Source organism: Thalassophryne amazonica, chromosome 16 (assembly GCF_902500255.1).
Source record: "Thalassophryne amazonica chromosome 16, fThaAma1.1, whole genome shotgun sequence".
NCBI classification, from domain to species: domain Eukaryota; kingdom Metazoa; phylum Chordata; class Actinopteri; order Batrachoidiformes; family Batrachoididae; genus Thalassophryne; species Thalassophryne amazonica.
Window position 1 is genome coordinate 49,108,221 of NC_047118.1, and position 25,244 is coordinate 49,133,464.

General features: G+C 42.9%; 1 protein-coding gene and 1 long non-coding RNA gene across 2 annotated transcripts in view; one reads left to right on the forward strand and one right to left on the reverse strand.

The window, feature by feature from the left end:
* LOC117527196 overlaps nucleotides 1-11,380 on the forward strand; it is a 31,762-nt gene extending 20,382 nt beyond the window's left edge. Inside the window, exon 4 of the long non-coding RNA XR_004565464.1 lies at nucleotides 10,484-11,380. This is a non-coding gene — a long non-coding RNA (uncharacterized LOC117527196). The remainder of the gene's footprint in view (nucleotides 1-10,483) is intronic.
* iqck (IQ motif containing K) overlaps nucleotides 1-25,244 on the reverse strand; it is a 57,540-nt gene that overhangs the window by 1,764 nt on the left and 30,532 nt on the right. Inside the window, exon 8 of the mRNA XM_034189405.1 lies at nucleotides 15,469-15,580. Coding sequence (XP_034045296.1) covers nucleotides 15,469-15,580 — 112 coding nt within the window. The remainder of the gene's footprint in view (nucleotides 1-15,468; nucleotides 15,581-25,244) is intronic.

Consider the following 25,244-nt stretch of genomic DNA (forward strand, 5'->3'; position numbering starts at 1 on the left):
AGCTTAATATATATATATATATATATATATATATATATATATATATATATATATATATATATATATATATATATATATATATATATATAGAAGGTATATAGAAGGTGGGCTTCATAGATAATTGGCAAAGCTTCTGGGAAAACCTGGTCTTGTTAGGAGAGACGGCATCCATCCCACTTTGGATGGAGCAGCTCTCATTTCTAGAAATCTGGCCAATTTTCTTAAATCCTCCAAACCGTGACTATCCAGGGTTGGGACCAGGAAGCAGAGTTGTAGTCTTACACACCTCTCTGCAGCTTCTCTCCCCCTGCCATCCCCTCATTACCCCATCCCCGTAGAGATGGTGCCTGCTCCCAGACTACCAATAACCAGCAAAAATCTATTTAAGCATAAAAATTCAAAAAGAAAAAATAATATAGCACCTTCAACTGCACCACAGACTAAAACAGTTAAATGTGGTCTATTAAACATTAGGTCTCTCTCTTCTAAGTCCCTGTTGGTAAATGATATAATAATTGATCAACATATTGATTTATTCTGCCTAACAGAAACCTGGTTACAGCAGGATGAATATGTTAGTTTAAATGAGTCAACACCCCCGAGTCACACTAACTGTCAGAATGCTCGTAGCACGGGCCGGGGTGGAGGATTAGCAGCAATCTTCCATTCCAGCTTATTAATTAATCCAAAACCCAGACAGAGCTTTAATTCATTTGAAAGCTTGTCTCTTAGTCTTGTCCATCCAAATGGAAGTCCCAAAAACCAGTTTTATTTGTTATTATCTATCGTCCACCTGGTCGTTACTGTGAGTTTCTCTGTGAATTTCAGACCTTTTGTCTGACTTAGTGCTTAGCTCAGATAAGATAATTATAGTGGGCGATTTTAACATCCACACAGATGCTGAGAATGACAGCCTCAACACTGCATTTAATCTATTATTAGACTCTATTGGCTTTGCTCAAAAAGTAAATGAGTCCACCCACCACTTTAATCATATCTTAGATCTTGTTCTGACTTATGGTATGGAAATAGAAGACTTAACAGTATTCCCTGAAAACTCCCTTCTGTCTGATCATTTCTTAATAACATTTACATTTACTCTGATGGACTACCCAGCAGTGGGGAATAAGTTTCATTACACTAGAAGTCTTTCAGAAAGCGCTGTAACTAGGTTTAAGGATATGATTCCTTCTTTATGTTCTCTAATGCCATATACCAACACAGTGCAGAGTAGCTACCTAAACTCTGTAAGGGAGATAGAGTATCTCGTCAATAGTTTTACATCCTCATTGAAGACAACTTTGGATGCTGTAGCTCCTCTGAAAAAGAGAGCTTTAAATCAGAAGTGTCTGACTCCGTGGTATAACTCACAAACTCGTAGCTTAAAGCAGATAACCCGTAAGTTGGAGAGGAAATGGCGTCTCACTAATTTAGAAGATCTTCACTTAGCCTGGAAAAAGAGTCTGTTGCTCTATAAAAAAGCCCTCCATAAAGCTAGGACATCTTTCTACTCATCACTAATTGAAGAAAATAGAACAACCCCAGGTTTCTTTTCAGCACTGTAGCCAGGCTGACAAAGAGTCAGAGCTCTATTGAGCTGAGTATTCCATTAACTTTAACTAGTAATGACTTAATGACTTTCTTTGCTAACAAAATTTTAACTATTAGAGAAAAAATTACTCATAACCATCCCAAAGACGTATCGTTATCTTTGGCTGCTTTCAGTGATGCCGGTATTTGGTTAGACTCTTTCTCTCCGATTGTTCTGTCTGAGTTATTCTCATTAGTTACTTCATCCAAACCATCAACATGTTTATTAGACCCCATTCCTACCAGGCTGCTCAAGGAAGCCCTACCATTATTTAATGCTTCGATCTTAAATATGATCAATCTATCTTTGTTAGTTGGCTATGTACCACAGGCTTTTAAGGTGGCAGTAATTAAACCATTACTTAAAAAGCCATCACTTGACCCAGCTATCTTAGCTAATTATAGGCCAATCTCCAACCTTCCTTTTCTCTCAAAAATTCTTGAAAGGGTAGTTGTAAAACAGCTAACTGATCATCTGCAGAGGAATGGTCTATTTGAAGAGTTTCAGTCAGGTTTTAGAATTCATCATAGTACAGAAACAGCATTAGTGAAGGTTACAAATGATCTTCTTATGGCCTCGGACAGTGGACTCATCTCTGTGCTTGTTCTGTTAGACCTCAGTGCTGCTTTTGATACTGTTGACCATAAAATTTTATTACAGAGATTAGAGCATGCCATAGGTATTAAAGGCACTGCGCTGCGGTGGTTTGAATCATATTTGTCTAATAGATTACAATTTGTTCATGTAAATGGGGAATCTTCTTCACAGACTAAAGTTAATTATGGAGTTCCACAAGGTTCTGTGCTAGGACCAATTTTATTTACTTTATACATGCTTCCCTTAGGCAGTATTATTAGACGGTATTGCTTAAATTTTCATTGTTACGCAGATGATACCCAGCTTTATCTATCCATGAAGCCAGAGGACACACACCAATTAGCTAAACTGCAGGATTGTCTTACAGACATAAAGACATGGATGACCTCTAATTTCCTGCTTTTAAACTCAGATAAAACTGAAGTTATTGTACTTGGCCCCACAAATCTTAGAAACATGGTGTCTAACCAGATCCTTACTCTGGATGGCATTACCCTGACCTCTAGTAATACTGTGAGAAATCTTGGAGTCATTTTTGATCAGGATATGTCATTCAAAGCGCATATAAACAAATATGTAGGACTGCTTTTTTGCATTTACGCAATATCTCTAAAATCAGAAAGGTCTGGTCTCAGAGTGATGCTGAAAAACTAATTCATTGCATTTATTTCCTCTAGGCTGGACTATTGTAATTCATTATTATCAGGTTGTCCTAAAAGTTCCCTAAAAAGCCTTCAGTTAATTCAAAATGCTGCAGCTAGAGTACTGACGGGGACTAGAAGGAGAGAGCATATCTCACCCATATTGGCCTCTCTTCATTGGCTTCCTGTTAATTCTAGAATAGAATTTAAAATTCTTCTTCTTACTTATAAGGTTTTGAATAATCAGGTCCCATCTTATCTTAGGGACCTCGTAGTACCATATCACCCCAATAGAGCGCTTCGCTCTCAGACTGCAGGCTTACTTGTGGTTCCTGGGGTTTGTAAGAGTAGAATGGGAGGCAGAGCCTTCAGCTTTCAGGCTCCTCTCCTGTGGAACCAGCTCCCAGTTCAGATCAGGGAGACAGACACCCTCTCTACTTTTAAGATTAGGCTTAAAACTTTCCTTTTTGCTAAAGCTTATAGTTAGGGCTGGATCAGGTGACCCTGAACCATCCCTTAGTTATGCTGCTATAGACGTAGACTGCTGGGGGGTTCCCATGATGCACTGTTTCTTTCTCTTTTTGCTCTGTATGCACCACTCTGCATTTAATCATTAGTGATCGATCTCTGCTCCCCTCCACAGCATGTCTTTTTCTTGGTTCTCTCCCTCAGCCCCAACCAGTCCCAGCAGAAGACTGCCCCTCCCTGAGCCTGGTTCTGCTGGAGGTTTCTTCCTGTTAAAAGGGAGTTTTTCCTTCCCACTGTAGCCAAGTGCTTGCTCACAGGGGGTCATTTTGACCGTTGGGGTTTTACATAATTATTGTATGGCCTTGCCTTACAATATAAAGCGCCTTGGGGCAACTGTTTGTTGTGATTTGGCGCTATATAAAAAAATTGATTGATTGATTGATATATATATATATATATATATATATATATATATATATATATATATATATATATATATATACTCAACAAAAATATAAACGCACCACTTTTGGTTTTGCTCCCATTTTGTATGAGATGAACTCAAAGATCTAAAACTTTTTCCACATACACAATATCACCATTTCCCTCAAATATTGTTCACAAACCAGTCTAAATCTGTGATAGTGAGCACTTCTCCTTTGCTGAGATAATCCATCCCACCTCACAGGTGTGCCATATCAAGATGCTGATTAGACACCATGATTAGTGCACAGTTGTGCCTTAGACTGTCCACAATAAAAGGCCACTCTGAAAGGTGCAGTTTTATCACACAGCACAATGCCACAGATGTCGCAAGATTTGAGGGAGCGTGCAACTGGCATGCTGACAGCAGGCATGTCAACCAGAGCTGTTGCTCATGTATTGAATGTTCATTTCTCTACCATAAGCCGTCTCCAAAGGCGTTTCAGAGAATTTGGCAGTACATCCAACCAGCCTCACAACCGCAGACCACGTGTAACCACACCAGCCCAGGACCTCCACATCCAGCATGTTCACCTCCAAGATCGTCAGAGACCAGCCACTCGGACAGCTGCTGAAACAATCGGTTTGCATAACCAAAGAATTTCTGCACAAACTGTCAGAAACCGTCTCAGGGAAGCTCATCTGCATGCTCGTCGTCCTCATCGGGGTCTCGACCTGACTCCAGTTCGTCGTCGTAACCGACTTGAGTGGGCAAATGCTCACATTCGCTGGCGTTTGGCACGTTGGAGAGGTGTTCTCTTCATGGATGAATCCCGGTTCACACTGTTCAGGGCAGATGGCAGACAGGGTGTGTCGCGTAGTGTGGGTGAGCGGTTTTCTGATGTCAATGTTGTGGATCGAGTGGCCCATGGTGGCGGTGGGGTTATGGTATGGGCAGGCATCTGTTATGGACAAAGAACACAGGTGCATTTTATTGATGGCATTTTGAATGCACAGAGATACCGTGACGAGATCCTGAGGCCCATTGTTGTGCCATCCAAGAACATCACCTCATGTTGCAGCAGGATAATGCACGGCCCCATATTGCAAGGATCTGTACACAATTCTTGGAAGCCGAAAATGTCCCAGTTCTTGCATGGCCGGCATACTCACCGGACATGTCACCCATTGAGCATGGTTGGGATGCTCTGGACCGGCGTATACGACAGCGTGTACCAGTTCCTGCCAATATCCAGCAACTTCGCACAGCCATTGAAGAGGAGTGGACCAACATTCCACAGGCCACAATTGACAACCTGATCAACTCTATGCGAAGGAGATGTGTTGCACAGCATGAGGCAAATGGTGGTCACACCAGATACTGACTGGTATCCCCCCCCCCCAATAAAACAAAACTGCACCTTTCAGAGTGGCCTTTTATTGTGGACAGTCTAAGGCACACCTGTGCACTAATCATGGTGTCTAATCAGCATCTTGATATAGCACACCTGTGAGGTGGGATGGATTATCTCAGCAAAGGAGAAGTGCTCACTAGCACAGATTTAGACTGGTTTGTAAACAATATTTGAGGGAAATGGTGATATTGTGTATGTGGAAAAAGTTTTAGATCTTTGAGTTCATCTCATACAAAATGAGAGCAAAACCAAAAGTGTTGCGTTTATATTTTTGTTGAGTGTATATATACACACACACACACACACAGTGAGGAAAATAAGTATTTGAACACCCTGTGATTTTGCAAGTTCTCCCACTCAGAAATCTTGGAGGGGTCTGAAATTTTCATCTTAGGTGCATGTCCACTGTGAGAGACATAATCAAAAAAAAAAAATATCCAGAAATCACAATGTATGATTTTTTTTAATAATTTATTTGTATGTTACTGCTGCAAATAAGTATTTCAACACCTGTGAAAATCAATGTTAATATTTGGTACAGTAGCCTTTGTTTGCAATTACAGTGGTCAAACGTTTCCTGTAGTGTAGTTTTTCACCAGGTTTTCACACACTGCAGCAGGGATTTTGGCCCATTCCTCCACACAGATCTTCTCTAGATCGACCAGGTTACTGGGCTGTCGCTGAGAAACACGGATTTTCAGAATCAGAATCAGAATCGCCTTTATTGTCATTGTAATTTGTATTACAACGAGATTTGTGTGCAACTCCAAAAAGGTGCTTTCCGTGGTGCGAGTAATTTTTAGCCAAATAAAAGATAGTGAAATTTAATGGTAGATTATTCAGAGTATATGTACAACTAATATAAACATAAGGTAAAATAAAATAAAATGTGGACCAAGTAAAATGTAAAACGAGAATTATATACAACTGTGGAATCATATTGCACGGGAATATTGCACATGGTTTACAGATATTGCACAAGAAACTTGAAGGTGCGGATTAGAGCGATTTGTTATTGTTCAGTGTAGTGATCTCTCTGGGGAGAAAGCTGTCCGTGAGTCTGTTTGTCCTAGTTTTGATTGACCTATACCGTCGGCCGGACGGTAGTGGGTCAAACAGGTGGTTGCTGGGGTGGGATGTGTCTTTGCAGATGCTGGCAGCTCTGTAGCAAGAGCTGGCAATGTCCTCCAGGCTGGACAGAGAGCAACTAGTGATCCCCTGGGCTGTTTTGATCACCCTCTTCAGCGCTCTCCTGTCTGCTGCTGAGCACCCCCCGTACCACGCTGTGATGCAGTATGTCAGGATGCTCTCGATGGTGGCTCTGTAGAACAACACCAGCAGCTTCTCCTCCAGATTGTTTCTCCTGAGCACCCTCAGGAAGTGGAGTCGCTGCTGGGCTTTCTTCACCACCACTGTGGTGTTGGCAGTCCAGGACAGGCTGTCAGAGAGCTGCACTCCCAGGAACCTGATGGAGCTGACCCTTTCCACACAGTCCCCTTGGATGTAGAGCGGGGCTGGGTCAGCCCTGTTCTTCCTGAAGTCCAGGATTATTTCTTTTGTTTTTGTGGTGTTCAGCGGCAGGTTGTTACCTGAACACCACGCTGTCAGTCGATTTATCTCGTCTCTGTAGTCAGTCTCATCCCCCCCTGAGATGAGCCCAATCACGGTGGTATCATCCGCAAACTTTATGATGGTGTTTGTAGGATGGGTCGGAGAGCAGTCGTACGTGTAAAGGGTGAACAGGAGGGAGCCCAGTACACAGCCTTGAGGGGAAACGGTGCTGAGTGTGATGGTGGAGGAAAGGTGGGGGCCACGTTTCACGGACTGTGGGCGGTTTGTGAGGAAGTCCTTGATCCACTGGCAGATGGGGGTGGAGATGCCCAGATGTGTCAGTTTCTGGACCAGGATCTCCGGGATGATGTGGTTGAAGGCTGAGCATCCTCACATAGCTCCCCTAGTGCTCCAGGTGGCTCAGCGTGGTGTGGAGAGCTGTGGTGATAGCGTCCTCTGTGGAGCGGTTTGCCCTGTAGGCAAACTGAAGGGGGTCCAGAGTGGGAGGCAGACAGGCTCTGATGTGCTGAGAGACCAGTCTTACAAAGCACTTCATGACCACAGGCGTAAGTGCAGCAGGCCTGTAGTCATTTATGCTCTCCACTGCTGACTTCTTTGGGACTGGAATGACGGTGGAGGATTTGAGCTCCCCCCAAAGATTTTCTATTGGGTTTAGGTCTGGAGACTGGCTAGGCCACTCCAGAACCTTGATATGCTTCTTACGGAGCCACTCCATGGTTATCCTGTCTGTGTGCTTCAGGTCATTGTCATGTTGGAAGACCCATCCACGACCCATCTTCAATGCTCTAACTGAGGGAAGGAGGTTGTTCCCCAAAATCTCGCAATACATGGCCCCGGTCATCCTCTCCTTAATACAGTGCAGTCATCCTGCCCATGTGCAGAAAAACACCCCCAAAGCATGATGCTTCCACCCCCATGCTTCACAGTAGGGACAGTGTTTTTGGGATGGTACTCAGCATTCTTCTTCCTCCAAACACGGCGAGTGGAATTAAGACCAAAAAGTTCTATTTTGGTCTTTGGTCTCATCTGACCACATAACTTTCTCCCATGACTCCTCTGGATCATCCAAATGGTCATGAGCAAACTTAAGACGGGCCTGGACATGTGCTGATTTAAGCAGGGGAACCTTCTGTGCCATGCATGATTTTAACCCGTGATGTCTTAGTGTAATACCCACAGTAACCTTGGAAACAGTGGTGCGAGCTCTCTTCAGGTCATTGACCAGCTCCTCCCGTCCAGTTCTGGGCTGATTCCTCTCCTTTCTTAGGATCACTGATATGCCACGAGGTGGGATCTTGCATGGAGCCCCAGTCCGAGGGAGATTGACAGTCATGTTTAGCTTCTTCCATTTTCTAATAATTGCTCCAACAGTTGATCTTTTTTCACCAAGCTGCTTGGCAATTCCCCTGTAGCCCTTTCCAGGCTTGTGGAGGTCTACAATTTTGTCTCTGGTGTCTTTGAACAGCTCTTTGGTCTTAGCCATGTTAGTAGTTGGAGTCTTACTGATTGTGTGGGGTGGACAGGTGTCTTTATGCAGCTAATGACCTCAAATAGGTGCTTCTAATTTGGAATAATAAGTGGAGTGGAGGTGGACTTTTAGAGGCGGACTAACAGGTCTTTGTGGGGCCAGAATTTCTGCTGATTGGCAGCTGTTGAAATACTTATTTGCAGCAGTAACATGCAAATAAATTATTTTAAAAAAATCATACATTGTGATTTACAAATTGTTTTTTTAGATTATGTCTCTCACAGTGGACATGCACCTAAGATGAAAATTTCAGACCCCTCCATGATTTCTTTACCTGTATTTTGGCTTGCTTGGCACCAGAAAGTTATGTTGGATCTAAAAGGATCCAAAAAGGCTAGGACAAAAAATTATATTGGATCAGTTCCCACTGACCAACAGCATTAGAGCTTACTGCCAACAGCTAACCAATCAGAGCGCGGCATACGAAGGTCAGGAACTCGCTGACAGATGCTGGTTGAAAAAATGGCAACAAACATGTCAGCAACAGCAAAAAAATCGTCTGCCAGAGAGGTTTGCTGAGTTCACAGAGGAGGAATTGATGGAAATATTGAACTCCAAGGATGCCAAAAACACTAACAAGGTAGACAAGCACGCTACTGACGTTTTAGAAGCATTCATATGCTGTTCACAACAAAATAAATTGATCTAATTTACGTGACTCTTTGTTGTTTGCTTAATTTGGGAGTGGGGTGGAGAACATAACAATTGATGGATGGCAAGTCGTCATAGAGAAATATTGGATGAAGAAAAGTTATGTTGGAGGAGGCGTAGCTGAGTATATATATATATATATATATATATATATGTCCCGTGAGGCTTCATCACGGCGTTGCTTTGCGCCATGCGGCACCGCTGCGACGCGTGAAGCTTCCGCTCCTCTTTCCATGACAAAAACTCCTGTAACAGTGGAATGTGCCGTTCATTTCCAAACTGGATGCTGTGTTTTATCCGGGACGTCGTCTGACTAGCACAGGAATTGTGAAAAGACGTGGACATCAGCACTTTTTCGGCACATTGAGACAGACGTGCGGAGGAATTCTGCGCGTCGCAGTGGTGCCGCATGGCGCAAAGCAATGCTGTGATGAAGCCTCAGAGGACATGTTCTGGCAGTCCAGGCACATCCACAATTTCTCAGATAATCATTCGATGGAAAAACCACTGACAGCTGTCTGAACACCATCTCAAAGCCGTCCTGTGAGACCAAAATGGAGGTGGTTTTGTCTCACTCCAGTAGCGAATCCATCGTGACGCGCAAAGCTTTCGCTCGGCTTTCCATGACAAAATCTCTTGTTAAAAGTGAAATCTGCCGGAAAATGGTTGATGTCCAGCTCTTGTGATAACCAGAGAAATGGCACACGATGGTCACGGATCCAGACAGCCACCCGTTTAGAAATGAAATGGTCGTTCAGCCTGTCGATGGCGGCTTCGGAGTGCGGCGTGCCCCACAGCCGCTGGGGGCCGTCCTTAAAGCGACAGTAACACTCATTCTCTACCAAGCCCGTAACATTTTCACCAAAAGCCAGATAAATTTTTCTAATGGTTTCCAGCTGCCAGTCTCTAACAGTTTCTGAAAAAATTCTGATGGTAAAAAAGCCCAAATCATTCCGCCATTTCCTGGCAATGAAACAATGACAAGGGGGCTGGACCACTCCTCACTCAAAGCCTGCTCACAGGCGAATGACGCAACCGACAGGCGTGGAAAAACTCAGGCATGCGCACGAGGGTTCAAGCTTGTCTGACGCAATCACACCTGATTCAAATCCATATGGTTTTTGAAAAAAATAATAAGGTCAGATACTTTTCTAATAGACCTCATATATATATATATATATATATATATATATATATATATATATATATATATATAAATAGCCTGGGCACTACCCACTACTTTGAAATCCAAAACATTTTCAGTCTACTGACTCTGTCAACGAATTGGTGACATTGATTAACTCCATTTATCACTTTTGTTAAGAATGCAATTCAGAATGGCTTTCATGAATCTGTCTTATGATGACAAACGCTCTATAAATATCCCACTGACAAACAGACTGTTGGGACAAGTAATAGAGGTACGTGATCTCTGAGTGCCAGTCCAGTCTAAGACTCAAGCTTCTCTACTATCTGTCAGTGCACATGAAGTACATCTGATCCTTTTACTTGTTAGTTGGATAAGTTCTGGAAACTCCAAATCACCATTATTAACTATTCAGACTGCATTTGACAAGCAGAGTCCATGTAGCCACAGTGTACTCACACACCTCCGACTGGAAACAACATGTCAGGAGGTGATCTATAGGGGTGTTGAGATTTGCACCTGTCCAAAGAGTCCTGACCTTTTGACCCATTCTCTCTGTCTCTGTCTCTCTCTCTCTGATTTCATACTGTGGAACATGAAATGGCAGAGAAGTATTACATGCTGGCCTCATGGGGGTCAAATAAGATGAGCACAGCTGTTGCTGGATCAACTTGAGGAGTGTTTGTACAGCAGGAGGTGTGGTGGTGAGGGGGTTTATGCCAGCCAAAATCATATTGCTAACTCACCCTCTGCTGATGTCTCCCTCCCAAACACGGGTCATCTGTCTTTTCAGTGCTGAAATGCAGAGCTCGCTTCATTACATCCCAAACAACAACAACGGACAAAACCGGCAAACAAACTGCAACTTCAGCATGCATCCCCATGAGGTCTCCCTCCCTCCCTCAATCTCCCCCATTTCTGGTTCTCTCCCATTCTGAGCCATTTCAAACACAAGAGGTTGCAAAATGGTCTGCATCGAGGATGACTGGACAGAAACGCAACGTCCCACCACCACCACCACCCCAATCCAAGGTCTCCTATTAGAATGTCAGGTCAGCATGAGCAGTGCTGCAGCTGTAGCAGCAGTTAGCAACAGCACAGCATAGCCGCGTGGAATCATGTTTGTCACCACGGCTGCACCTTTGTTGTGTGGAATGTGTGTGTCAGTGTGGGAACAAGTGGTGCGTATGATTGTGTTGTTCTTTGTTCATGGCGGACAAAAAGAGAAGTGTCACATCGCCGAGCGATGGTGTGTTTGTCATTAGCTCTATGCGTGCTCATTTCAAAAACCAGTTGTAGAATGTCCACTGTCTAGAAGTCTCTCTCTCTCTCTCTCTCTCTCTCTCTCTCTCTACATGTGTGTACTTTGAAGGACAAGATTCTGTCATTCTCTTTGAACACTAAAGCTGACAGTCACAGTGATCATGAACCTGCATTCTCAGCTGCTCAGCTCGGTCTTCCAGTCACAGTTTTGTGACAGGAGGTGACACAATCAGCCATAATCACATTCATAAAATAATGATTACTGGACACATATAAAACATTGCCTTTAACTATCAGAGTGTACATATGTATTTAGTCATACACTGAACAAAAATATAAAGGCAACACTTTTGTTTTTGTTCCCATTTTTCATGAGCTGAACTGAAGTATCTAAAACATTTCAGGCATATTCGAGAGTTGCCTTTTATTGTGGCCAGCCTAAGGCACACCTGTGCAATAATCATGCTGTCTAATCAGCATCTCAGTATTTAAACCCAGGTTGATATGTAGACCAGGGCCCGGTTTCATAAAGCAGTCTAATCTTTTAGTCTACTCAACTTACTTAGTCAACTAAGGTTAGTCGCCCAACATCAGCCTATTCTCCATTTCACATCAACAGCTAAACTTGTAGAATAGCTGTCTAACGTTAGTTCACAATTATCACTGGCATAAGCGGCCTCACCAGTGCCGTTGCCAAGAAACGCCTCCAACGCGTGAGAGTTTTGTTTACTTCAGAGTTGGTCATCTGCTAAAAACATGACCGAGTCCACCACACTAGGAGAGGCGCTCCTGGCCTCTGTGTCCATAAACATCTCCAATGGGTTATTCCGGTCCCAGAACACCCATTCCCGCCGCAAAGCTCTCCTTCCTTCCTGCCCTAATGGTGGTACATGATAGGTGCCTTTTTTGAGGTAAGACAGTGACGTTTTGTCGACTAAACTAAGATTAGCCTCCTCTGTACCAGGCTAAAAACTTTAGTCAGCTAATGCAAAAGACGAGTTGAATAAACAAGATGACACCAGTTTATGTACGTCCTCAGTGCAGCGAAAAAAAATCACGTCAGAAATTAATCCAGCTTTTCAGTCTTTCTTCCTGCTAACAGCCTCTAGACAGCACAGTGGATTGTTTTGTGTGTGTGTGTGTTTGTGTTACAAGAATTAGCAGCGTCAGTTAGCTCAATCAAATTATGTCTTGTGAGAGACGTTGTCCCCCAAGCACGCACACACACACGCAACCTGGTGCTTGTGCGTGCGTGTACTACCAAAAAGGATTGTGTACATCCTCAGTGCAGCAAAAAAAATAAAAAATTCACATCAGAAATTAGTCCAGCTTTTCATTCCAACTTCCTGCCAACAGCCTCCAGACAGTACAGTGGATTTGTTTCCTGTATTCATGCACGAGTTGTGTGCACGTGCATGAGTGTGTGTGCGTGCGTGCTCGAGCACATGTGGGTGCGTGTACATGCGTGTGCACGAGCACATGTACACAAGGACGTGCGCACATGCGCGGCCACGTGTGCACATACATGTGCGTGCGCGAGCATGCACGAGGACGTATGTGCGTGTGTGCGCGTGCATGTGCGTGCAGAGTGCAATGATACCAAACGTATGGAACCAAATTTGCACTCTAAATGGAACCAAGCTTCACTCTACAACCCCTGGCAATAATTATGGAATCACCAGCCTCGGAGGATGTTCATTCAGTTGTTTAATTTTGTAGAAAAAATGCAGATCACAGACATGACACAAAACTAAAGTCATTTCAAATGGCAACTTTCTGGCTTTAAGAAACACTATAAGAAATCAGGAAAAAAAATTGTGGCAGTCAGTAACGGTTATTTTTTAGACCAAGAAGAGGGAAAAAAAATATGGACTCACTCCATTCTGAGGAATAAATTATGGAATCACCCTGTAAATTTTCATCCCCAAAACTAACACCTGCATCAAATCAGATCTGCTCGTTAGTCTGCATCTAAAAAGGAGTGATCACACCTTGGAGAGCTGTTGCACCAAGTGGACTGACATGAATCATGGCTCCAACACAAGAGATGTCAATTGAAACAAAGGAGAGGATTATCAAACTCGTAAAAGAGGGTAAATCATCACGCAATGGTGCAAAAGATGTTGGTTGTTCACAGTCAGCTGTGTCTAAACTCTGGACCAAATACAAACAACATGGGAAGGTTGTTAAAGGCAAACATACTGGTAGACCAAGGAAGACATCAAAGCGTCAAGATAGAAAACTTAAAGCAATATGTCTCAAAAATCGAAAATGCACAACAAAACAAATGAGGAACGAATGGGAGGAAACTGGAGTCAACGTCTGTGACCGAACTGTAAGAAACCGCCTAAAGGAAATGGGATTTACATACAGAAAAGCTAAACAAAAGCCATCATTAACACCTAAACAGAAAAAAACAAGGTTACAATGGGCTAAGGAAAAGCAATCGTGGACTGTGGATGACTGGATGAAAGTCATATTCAGCGATGAATCTCGAATCTGCATTGGGCAAGGTGATGATGCTGGAACTTTTGTTTGGTGCTGTTCCAATGAGATTTATAAAGATGACTGCCTGAAGAGAACATGTAACTTTCCACAGTCATTGATGATATGGGGCTGCATGTCAGGTAAAGGCACTGGGGAGATGGCTGTCATTACATCATCAATAAATGCACAAGTTTACGTTGATATTTTGGACACTTTTCTTATCCCATCAATTGAAAGGATGTTTGGGGATGATGAAATCATTTTCAAGATGATAATGCATCTTGCCATAGAGCAAAAACTGTGAAAACATTCCTTGCAAAAAGACACATAGGGTCAATGTCATGGCCTGCAAATAGTCCGGATCTTAATCCAATTGAAAATCTTTGGTGGAAGTTGAAGAAAATGGTCCATGACAAGGCTCCAACCTGCAAAGCTGATCTGGCAACAGCAATCAGAGAAAGTTGGAGCCAGATTGATGAAGAGTACTGTTTGTCACTCATTAAGTCCATGCCTCAGAGACTGCAAGCTGTTATAAAAGCCAGAGGTGGTGCAACAAAATACTAGTGATGTGTTGGAGCGTTCTTTTGTTTTTCATGATTCCATAATTTTTCCTCAGAATTGAGTGATTCCATATTTTTTTCCCTCTGCTTGGTCTAAAAAAGTAACCGTTACTGACTGCCACAATTTTTTTTCCTGATTTCTTATAGTGTTTCTTAAAGCCAGAAAGTTGCCATTTGAAATGACTTTAGTTTTGTGTCATGTCTGTGATCTGCTTTTTTTCTACAAAATTAAACAACTGAATGAACATCCTCCGAGGCCGGTGATTCCATAATTTTTTGCCAGGGGTTGTACATGCAATGCAACACAAATGGGATGAATTAATCCATGTGATGTGACATACAAAGCACCAATCAAATGACAAGGATCCACTCAGCCGTTAAATAAAAAAGTATTATTATGCAGCCATGCATAATAATATAGAGAGGATAGGTATAGAGAGGATTCTCTTAAAAAGAAGACCTGAAAGTTCAGCTGCAAAGGAAGGTACATCTGAGATGCAAGACTAGATTTGATGTTTTGGTGAAAAAAAAAAATCCTCCTGTATACCACTTCATCAGGAAGCACAATTTCTCCAATAACAGCCACAGAAGTGTATTACTTCTTCTGGGTTGTCTGGGTGTCTCAGTGGTTTTCCTCACTCTTCTTCTTGCACAGTCAGTCAGTTTTTGACAACTGACTACTCCACACAGATTTACCATACAGATTTACTGTTTGCATTTCTTCATAATTGATTTAAACAAAGTCTAAGACATATTCAATAAGTTGGAAATGTTCATGTATCCATCCCGACTTGTCTGAGGAAAACTGGCAATAAAATGGATTATTTACAGGTATTATACAAAAGCGTTCCATTACTTATGCAACCCATCATCTTGGATTTTACATGTTTAATACATATCAAGTGGTAGAGATTTCCTTTTAGTTTGAGTTTAAGGAAGATCATTTTAGAAGTTTTTATTTTTTGTATTTGAAATGGCATAAACAAATTAAAATTTAAATACAATGAAATACAAAGTGCCCTCCAAAAGTGTACTTTGGAGGGCACTGTAAATTCAAGATCAGTGGGTTTGTGTTACCACCTTGAGATCTGGCATTAGTGGCAGTGTGCATGTATGCACGCTTACCTCGGTTCTCTTGCTTGTTCCAAAACTCTTGGACCGTTTTTCGAATGTCACTTTTCTCTCTCAGCTCTTGTTGCCACTGCCTTAACTCCTGCACATCTGGGCGTGCCCTGATCTATAGTATACATACACATACATGAGTTTGTCATTTTGGAAGACACTGGAATGGCTTAAAGTTAGCTAATTGATTTGGGTTACAGTTATATTGTGCGTTAGCAATGCAAATTTAATGTGGTTGACTAATGTGTCACCAGTTATCCATCTTTATGATGAAGTAGTACAGAGGAGGATTTTCTTAAAAAGAAGACCTGAAAGTTTAGCTACAAATTGCTAGAAGGTACATCTGAGATGCAAGCCTGGATTCGATCTGTTTTGGTGAAAGAAAATCCTTCTCTGCTCTACTCCACTATGAAACTAAGAGTAGTGATGCAAAATGCAAAACATGCACTGTGCACAATTTCTCCAATCACAGCCACATAAACCTTTAACTCCTCCTGGGTTGTCTGGGTGTCTTGGTGGCTTTCCTCACTCTTCTCCTTCTTGCACAGTCACTCAGTTTTTGAGAACTGTCTACTCCATGCAGATTTACCATAAAGAACCATACTGTTTGTATTTCTTTGTAATTAATGTAAATAAAGTCAGAAACATATTCAGTGGCAACTTTACCATCAGAGAGCCTCGTCCAAAACTACCACAAAAGACTCCAAGCTGTCGTTGATGTTAAAGGGGCAATACACAGTATTAAGAACAGGGGTATGTAAACTTTTGATCAGGTTCATTTGGGTAGTTCTCTTGTCATTTTGATTTAAAAAGAGGAAACACAGTTGTCTGACAATAAATGGCTTCACCCAACCACTAACCATGAGTGAAAAAAAAAAGTTTTTGTGTTGTCATTCATATTCTCTTAAAAAAAAAAAAAAGCAAAAATTCTGCCAGGGTATGTAAACTTTTGAGCACAACTGTAAGTTGATGGTGAGTCTACATGTAATTATACATATAACATTCTACAGTAGGTGCATTCAGGCAAGTCGGGTCCACACACACACACACACACACACACACACACACACACACACACACACACACACACACACACACACACACACACACACACACACACACACACACACACACACACACACACACACACACACAAGCCCAAACCTACTGCACACTGTAAAACCTTTACAGGAGATCAAGAGTGTGGAATAAAATTAACTTTAAAAAAAAAACAAATGATGTGGGCAGTGATGTAGTCTGCAATTACAAATGCAGTTGAAATGCTGCCCTGTATAAATGCACACTCGCTAAGGGCCCTGTCCCACTGGCGTTTAGGAGGATTTGCGCATGAAATGAGGATACAAAAGCTGAGCGTCCGCAACAAAGGTGGGCGGAAATGACAAATGTCCCAGGGTGGATCAGCTAATACATGAGGAAGAAAAGCGGATATAACAGGGAACAGAAGCGAAGGCGACCACGGAGGCGCCCCCATGAGGGGCACAGCGGCCGTGATGCACCTGCTTCATCCGTGCCCACTCTGTCTGCATGCGCGACATACCATTTGCGACCGTGATGTGGCCGTGCTGGGCACGCGTCATATGTGTTTTGCACGCTGTCCCGGTCCGCCGCCAAGCCGCGCCAACCCGTCGGTTGCGGATATCAGCGGATGACAGGGGATATGCGGCGTGTTGGTTGTGTATGTCCTGCGTGTCTTCAGTATGTGTTCAGGCAGTGATGCGGATCTCATCCGCAGCAGGATTTTTGAGCCGCTCAAAAATCCTGGCTGCGGACATGCGTGCCTCTGCGGATGATCACGGACGTGTTCGGATGGCGGCCGACTCATACAGGAATGTTACACGGTTATTGCGGTTGTTTGGCGGATGTGGGCCACTTTTGTGGACATTCCATCCGCAAATCCTCCTAAACACCAGTGGGACAGGGCCCTAAGGTCATGCATGTGTGCACAAAGGTTTGTTTAAGTACAAACTCTTAAAAAATATATGTGATTCTTCAGTCTGTCGAGTCTTTTAATCATCTAAATTATGCTTTTATTCTTAGTAGAAAATCCTGTTGTATTTGTGTGGGTTGTATGTTTTTCTGAGAGATTACAGTCTAGTTATTTAAGAACATTGCAAACTGCCTGAAGAGCTCCCACTCCACTCCTACCTCTTTTTTATATCCTCCTCTGACAATAACTGTCTCCTTTCACCTTCCTTTTCCCACGCTCCTCTCTGCTTCCCTCTCCATTCTTCTCCACCTCGCCTCCTGATCTCCTCTTTCTGTCCCTCCTCTGTCTCTGTCAACTCCTCTCTCCTTGTTTTCCAGCTGTCCCTCAGTTCTGTCAACCCAACATCATCTTATTCTCTACCCCTTTTGTCCAGCACTCGCCTCCTCTGTATTCTCCCCCACGTCTCCTCTCACCAAATCTTGTTTTCTCCCCATTCTTTCTGCTCCATTAAACCCCAACTTTCTCCGAGCTCCCTGGTCGTGAGGCAACAGTTAGCACTGGTTTTTAAAGTGGGGCTGTTATATAATTTGCAGCCTTGTGACGGGTTGAGGAACACAGACGTGCAAGCTATAATAGTTAATTTGGTGTCATGGCATTGCAGCAGCCTTTCTGTTGAAGGAATCAATCTATAGAAATGGAAATGAGGGTCAAGGGTCATAGGCGTGGGGGTTGGACAATGCCTTGTTTGCTCACCATCACTTGTGTGTCTTTATTGTGTCCCTGACTATCCCTAATCTGTGTCACTTCTGAATGGTGCCCTGCAGAAATGTGCAGGTTTTTTTTTTCTGTCGCTGCCAGCTTCTTATAAATGACTGTGATATGTTTGACGGACCTGGAATGCATGTGACAAAACTACACAAAGAATTGCTAACAGCGCTGCTTAGCTCCCCAACAGATGATTTTTTTGAAAGTACAAGAGGCTGCTAAGAAGATGTATGTGACAGTAGAAGACAAACCGCCAAGACGTGTGTGTGTGTGTGTGTGTGTGTGTGTGTGTGTGTGTGTGTGTGTGTGTGTGTGTGTGTGTGTGTGTGTGTGTGTGTGTGTGTGTGTGTGTGTGTGTGTGTGTGTGTGTGTGGATGCTGTAGTCTATGTACATCAGCACAGCTGAACAGGAAAGTGACGTCTCTGCGATAGCAGCATGAATGAAGCCAGCTGTGTGCACACATCTACTGTAAACCAGGTAAAGTGTTCCTATGTGCACAACTTACTACATCATAAGCGGGCCATCATGCAAATTGTTGGACTGGGTGTGTAGTCTAGATTTTATTTATTTATTTGTCATCAAAGTACTCTCATCAAAGCCATTTCTACAATACAGTACATTCGACATTAAATTTGTCTGTTAAACACACGAAAACAAATATATTGACATGTCAGGCTAAAACTGAAATACAGGGAGGAGCCATTTCATCACAGTCAAAAATCAAAACTGGCATTTCAAAACATTTTTGGGTGTTGCTGAGTAATCCTCTCAATAGTTACTGAGATCTGAATATTGGCTGACTTTTGTTGTTTTTGCAAGTTTCCATGGCAATGCTTCACTTTCTGACAAAGTGTTCTATTGCAGTCTGTGCTAGTAACAGTGCAGGGCTTATAAAAATGTACATGAGTGGGTGGGTGAGGGAGAGAGTGAGTGAGTAAGTCCATCCCAGCCAGGCTTGTGAAGGCAGTAAATCAAAAACATTAAATGATGGTATTTTTTGGGCAAAGCAGTGGCTTAGTGGTTAGCACTGTTGCCTCACAGCTAGAAGGACCCAGGTTTGCTTCTGAACTGGGCCTTTCTGTCTGCAGTTTGCATGTTCTTCCCATGTCTGCGTGGGTTCCCCTCAGTTGCTCCAGCTTCAACCCACTTCCAAAGACATGTAGGTTAGGTGAAATGATGAAGTCATCAGTTCACCTAACCTACATGCAGTGTGAATGAGTTTGTCTGTCTATATGTGTCGACCCTGTGATAGATTGGTGGACTGTCCAGGGTGTACCCCACCTCTCGCCCGATGACTGCTGGGATAGCCCCCCACACACACACACAAAATTAAGAAAGCAAATAATAAGGATTGGGACATTAGATGTGGTTAACTTTGATGTGCCAGATCAACAGAAAAGCCAGTTTAGGTTTTCCTATGGAATATCCCATAGACGTATCTGCCACCTGCTGGATATGATTCCGTGATGCGAAAAAATATGATTTCCGCTATGTCGTCAAATATGGTACAAAGTATACAACAAAATGGGAAAGTAAAACCAGAACTACAGAACCAATAGTATGTGCAACTGGGGATGATGCCAGTATTTTTCATCAGTACTGCAAATTAGTGATGACAAACTCACAACTGTTCAAAACCTTTGCTGCACCTATGTTTTGAAAATTTTTTCAGAGTTCATAGCAAAAGGAAGACATACTGAAATAGTGGCATCTACTGGATGGTTCTAGAAGTTACATCCATATCAACTTAGGAATTGCATATTTAACAGCTCCCATCAGTGCAGGGTCTGCATAGCGTGTACACTGCTTATAGAAAAATGTATCTTGCAAAACAATTGTCACCAAAATTAAGGCAATCCAAAGCAGTTCCTGAGCAACAGCACAACACCCACAGAAGTAAATGCATGAACACATTGCTGAAATATAGTGCATGCAATTCTTTGGTCAGTAGACAGGGTATGCATTTTGATGGTAATGTGCGTCACCTAATAGTGCACTGTACAAGAAGTTAAACAGAAAGGAGCGAGAAAAGGACTTGTACCGACTGACTAGATAAAGGGACCGAGCTGGAAAGAGTGTGTGGCAGGTTAGGGTGCTAAAGGATGTAGATAGTAATGTGCTGAGAAGCAAGGAGAGTCTCCATGGACTATGATGTTTGCAGATGACATTGTGACCTGTAGTGAAAGTAGAGAGGTGGAGAGACACTCTGGAGAGAAGTGGAATCAAAGTCAGAAGCTAAAGTGTGTTGTGTGTCGTCCTGGTTCCTGTCCTCTCTCTCTCTCTCTCTCTCTCTTTTCCCAGGTGGCATCCCTTGTGGAGCTGATGAGCACACCTGCTTGCAATCTACATGCCTCCATATAAGCCCTGGTTCTTCAGCTCATCAGCACCAGTGACTCAGTGTTCACAACCTGGTACCTGGCCTCTCAATTTCCGTATTGAGCCTGTCTGTCTGCGTTCCACTCCAGTGTTCTTTGATTCGCTGTTTTCTGCATTCCACACATCTCTAGTCATCTGTAGTTCTGGTTTGAGTGATTGTTGCAGCCCTCTCATCGCCTTCTTTTCCTCCACAGTGACCTCGTCCTCCATCAGCTCCCCAGGGGGCCACCTGGACCAAGGACCACTCAGCTCCCCATCTTGGACTGCCACCTGTACTCCAGTGCTACGTGGGCTGCGACCACCTGAGTCCACCACAACGCGGGCCAGGTTTCCACTCTGCCTACCTCCAAGACTGTATTCACTATTTATGCAACATTTGTGCTGTGACACCTTCCTGGTTCATTAAATCCTATTGTTTTTTCATTCAGTCTCCCTGCTTTGGGGTCCAAGCCTGGTTTTCGGGTCAGAACCATAACAAAGTGAGTACATGTGTATGAATGAGAGGGAGGCCACGGAATAGTGCGGTTACAGGGAGTAGAAGTCATTAAGGTAGATTAATTTAACTACTTGGAGTCAGCTATCTAAAGTAATGGAGAGTGTGGCAGAGAGGTGAAGAGGAGAGTGCAGGTACGGAGGAGTGTGTGGTGAAAGGTGGCATGATTGATCTGTGACAGAAGGTTATCTGCAACAGTGAATGGAAACGTTTAGAAGATAGTATTGAGACCAGCTATGTTTTATGTCTCAGAGGCAGTAATACTAACATAAGACAGGAAGCAGACTTGAAGGTGGCAGAGCTAAAGATGCTGCAATTTTGGGGGCGGGGGGGGGGGGGGGGGGTGATGATGAGGACGGATAGGATTAGGAATGAAAATATCAGAGGAACATTACAGGTAAGACGGTTTGAAGACAAAGTCAAAGAGGTGAGATTAACATGGCTTGAACATGTGTGGAGGAAAGATCCAGGGTATACAGGGAGAAGGATACTGAGGATGGAGCCACCAGGCAGGAGAAGAAGAGTAAGACCAAAGAGAAGGTTTATGGATCTGCTACCAGAGGACATGGAGGTGGTTGGCGTGACTTTTTCTGTTCAAAGGCCTGTTTGAAATTTTATAACGATTATTTTATTTGTTTCTACAACTGTACATGAGACAACAATAGTGAAAAATGATTAAATAATGAAACAGTGCAGAATTTGTTCAACAGCAACAATATCAGACTGTGTGCGATCAGACCTTGCTGTCCGGCCCCATGTAATCAGATCTGTACATACATATGAGCATTTTATGCAAGTGTGCCCCACCCCCCAGCACGCCATTTGTGTTGGGGGGGGGGGGGGGGCGCTACACATGCGCACATGTGCAAGACACATGCACCAGATGTGTGTTGATTTGCAACTTCACAGTCGTGGGGCACTTAGACAAATTTCACATCCAGCTCGAAAGTAATCGTCTGCTGACTGTTTTTGTGCGAATAGCCACACATTGTCTAAGTGCCAACCAAGCGGTGTTAGATATTCGTGTGTGTCAGCTGGAATTTGGCCAACACTTGCCGTGAAAGGGTTTGATGAGCTCTCACAGCGCACACTCTGTCTTTCAGCCACTGGTGTGCGCAAATAGTTGTAGCAACAGGTGTACGAGGCGTTAGAGGCAGCTATGATTTTACACGTATTTCATACAATTCCTGCTTCATGTGCAATTCGACCACATTTTTACTATGTGTGAAGGGGCCCTAACCAATGATCCAAGGTCACAACGGGATGTCTTTAGTAACAAGTTTCTCTGGAGGATCTTTGGGTAGTGCTGGAATGACTCTGTGTCATAAAGATGAAAGAATGTGAAGGAAAGTCAACTAAGACATGTTGTGGATTCAGCGATGCATGACACCAGTGCATGCTACCAGACTTAACTTGCATAATTTATCAAGTCAATTAAGAGTTCAATGCATCCATTAGAGTGTTCCAGTAGAATTAATAATATTTCCATTCTCATTCAAGAGACTTCATAAGTTCTCACAGTTAGAAGGCTTTTAAGCATTTGAGGGATTTATTAATGTGAGAGCCATCATGCTTACAGACACTCTAGAGAAAGCTGGTGGATTCACACAAAGTGGAAATCAGCGTGAAACCAGCTGGCGAAAGTGGCATTGTGGCCTCAACAATCAGGTCACTTTTAAAGAGAACATCAAAGGCGGGGTGTCTTCCACTTTCATTTGACAGGGCTTCTTTAACACCCTGTTTAACCGTCTATCCATTCTGTGAACATTCTGATCCTCAAAGCAGTTTCTTAACTTATAAATGGGTGAACACTGCTACTTTGTTTGGAGGCCAGCACATTCTACTTCAGTGTAGTAATTAAAAGTAATTTATACATGGCTGAATAATGATTATTTCGACCAGCTGACCTTTCTAGAAGATCATTCCACAAAATAAATAAACAAAAACAAGCAGCACAGTGGCTTAGTGTTTAGCACTGATGCCTCACAGAAAGAAGGTCATGGGATTGATTCCCACGTGGGTTTTTATGTGCTGAGTTTCCATGTTCTCCCCATGTTTGCGTGGGTTCTCTCCGGGTGCTCAGACTCCCAAATCCAAAGACATGCAGGTTAGGTAAAGTGGAAACTTTAAATTTTAAATCACGCATATTTAAATGTAATACATGCAATGTCATGGGTGATTTTTTTTTTCAGCATGTGAAAAATCCAGGTGCAACTGAAGTGGAAATGTTTTGGTTACAAGAGGTCGCTAGGATGTGATGCGACCTTACAGTATGATCAGCAATGCGCCATGATCTCTCTTGACTTCTGGCAAGAGTGGTTGTGCTATCAACTCAGCAATTATAATGAATTTGTTGCATCCCAAAGCTATTTCGGAAATTGTAATAATACAAACAGTCAATATTGCATTAGCTGCTGTGTTTTTTGCAAGTGTTCTTGTGTCTAATATGCACAAAAACAGCTCTCCTCCTGTGTGGTTTATATTGTATTATAAACATACTTATTTATCTATTTATTTATTTATTATGGCTATATTCAATACCACAAACATTTATTCACAAGTACTGGTGACCAGAGGCAAATTTCTGCGGATTGGATGAGCCACTACTGTTACTATCACACTATGATACATTGAGCAAACTGATTAGTAACAGATTAAAATTATGTGTGTGGTGGCAAATATCACTTAATCAGTCGATCTCCAGTGGATTTGGGCTCTGATGGGCAGGTGATGTCACATTTCCAATGGCAACACGAAGAGCTATATTCAGCAGAATGATTTTCCTGGTTTCAAGACATATACGCATGCTGGCAGAGCCAGATTTCAGCAGAATTCACCAAGTTCTGTATAGCTCTGAACAGTCCTAACTAGCTCGAGGATCACATACCTCCTCACTACATTCATGCACTGACAGTGTCTCTCCACTGTGCCAGTGATCAGTGTGGCTGCAATGTTGAGGACAACAAACAACCTTCTTTCTCTGTGGCGCTTTCTCACCAAGAAGATCTATCAGGTGCATGCTGGCGTTCAAATAAAAACGCACATAGCCATGCTGTTTTTGCCTTGAGTCTAAAAGTATCCTCTGTTTTTTTCCCACTCTGGGTCGTCATAGCAGATCTGTATGTTAATTTGGCATGTTTTACGCCAGATGCCCTTCCTGATGCAACTCGACATTACATGGTGAATAGGTAGGGATGGCCTTGAACTGGGAACTTTCTGCACTGTAAACAAGCGCCCTTAACTGCTTGACCACTGCCCCTGCTCCTGTTTCCTGTCTCCTTTCATGCCAAATTCACACACCGTGCTGGAGCTTTGGACAGTCAGAAGCCGAGTCTGAAGCATCTGACAACCACTCAAGCATGCACAAAACTTTCCAACAAACTCGCCAGATATCAGCTGACAAGGAATGCAATTAACAAATGAGAAAAGGACTTTTACAAAACAAAAACAGACACAAACTGATATCAAAATTTCCTCAATCCATCACAGTGTGATAGACACTTACCACACTGTGGGTCGATCGCACATCAAATAGTTGTGCAAGTTGCTATGACCATAGCTTAACACACAGAGATAGGGGTTGAAGCTTTCTCTCTAAGGATTCCAACATTGCTGTATGCAAATAAAGCACCTAGGCCTGTCGATTTGTTGACATTCCAGCATTTCATCCAAACTCTCATAAAGCTGTGTACACTGCTGTGTCAGGTGTAACTTTTGTCTTCTTCTCCTTCAGCATTTTCATGTTTATTGTTTGGTTGGGGGTTCCTGTATACCCTACCTTTGCTAACATCTCTGCTATTTTGGTGTACCACTTGTCGCATCTTGTCATGCTGTTAAACCTCTCTTGAACCTTAGAAGAAGTCCAAAGACAAAGTGAAACCTCTCTCTTTAGCAGATTGCTGAACATAATTCAGCATCTACTTCTGCTGTTTGTCTACATTGTGGGTGCACACTGTGAGCGGACTGTATTCTTTGCAAAGAACTAGAACAATACACTGTTGCTCTTGTGTATTTCTGTAAGGTCATCACTTTTCACTGCTCAAGACTTATTTTTTGTATTGTTTGGGGGTTTGTGTGTGTGTGTGGGGGGGGGGGGGGGGTGTCTGCACAGGGTGTTATTTTGGTCTAAATACGCAAAGAGGGTAAAAATAAGGTTCTTGAACCAGGAAAGAGCCAGTTTTGGTGGATGTGACCTA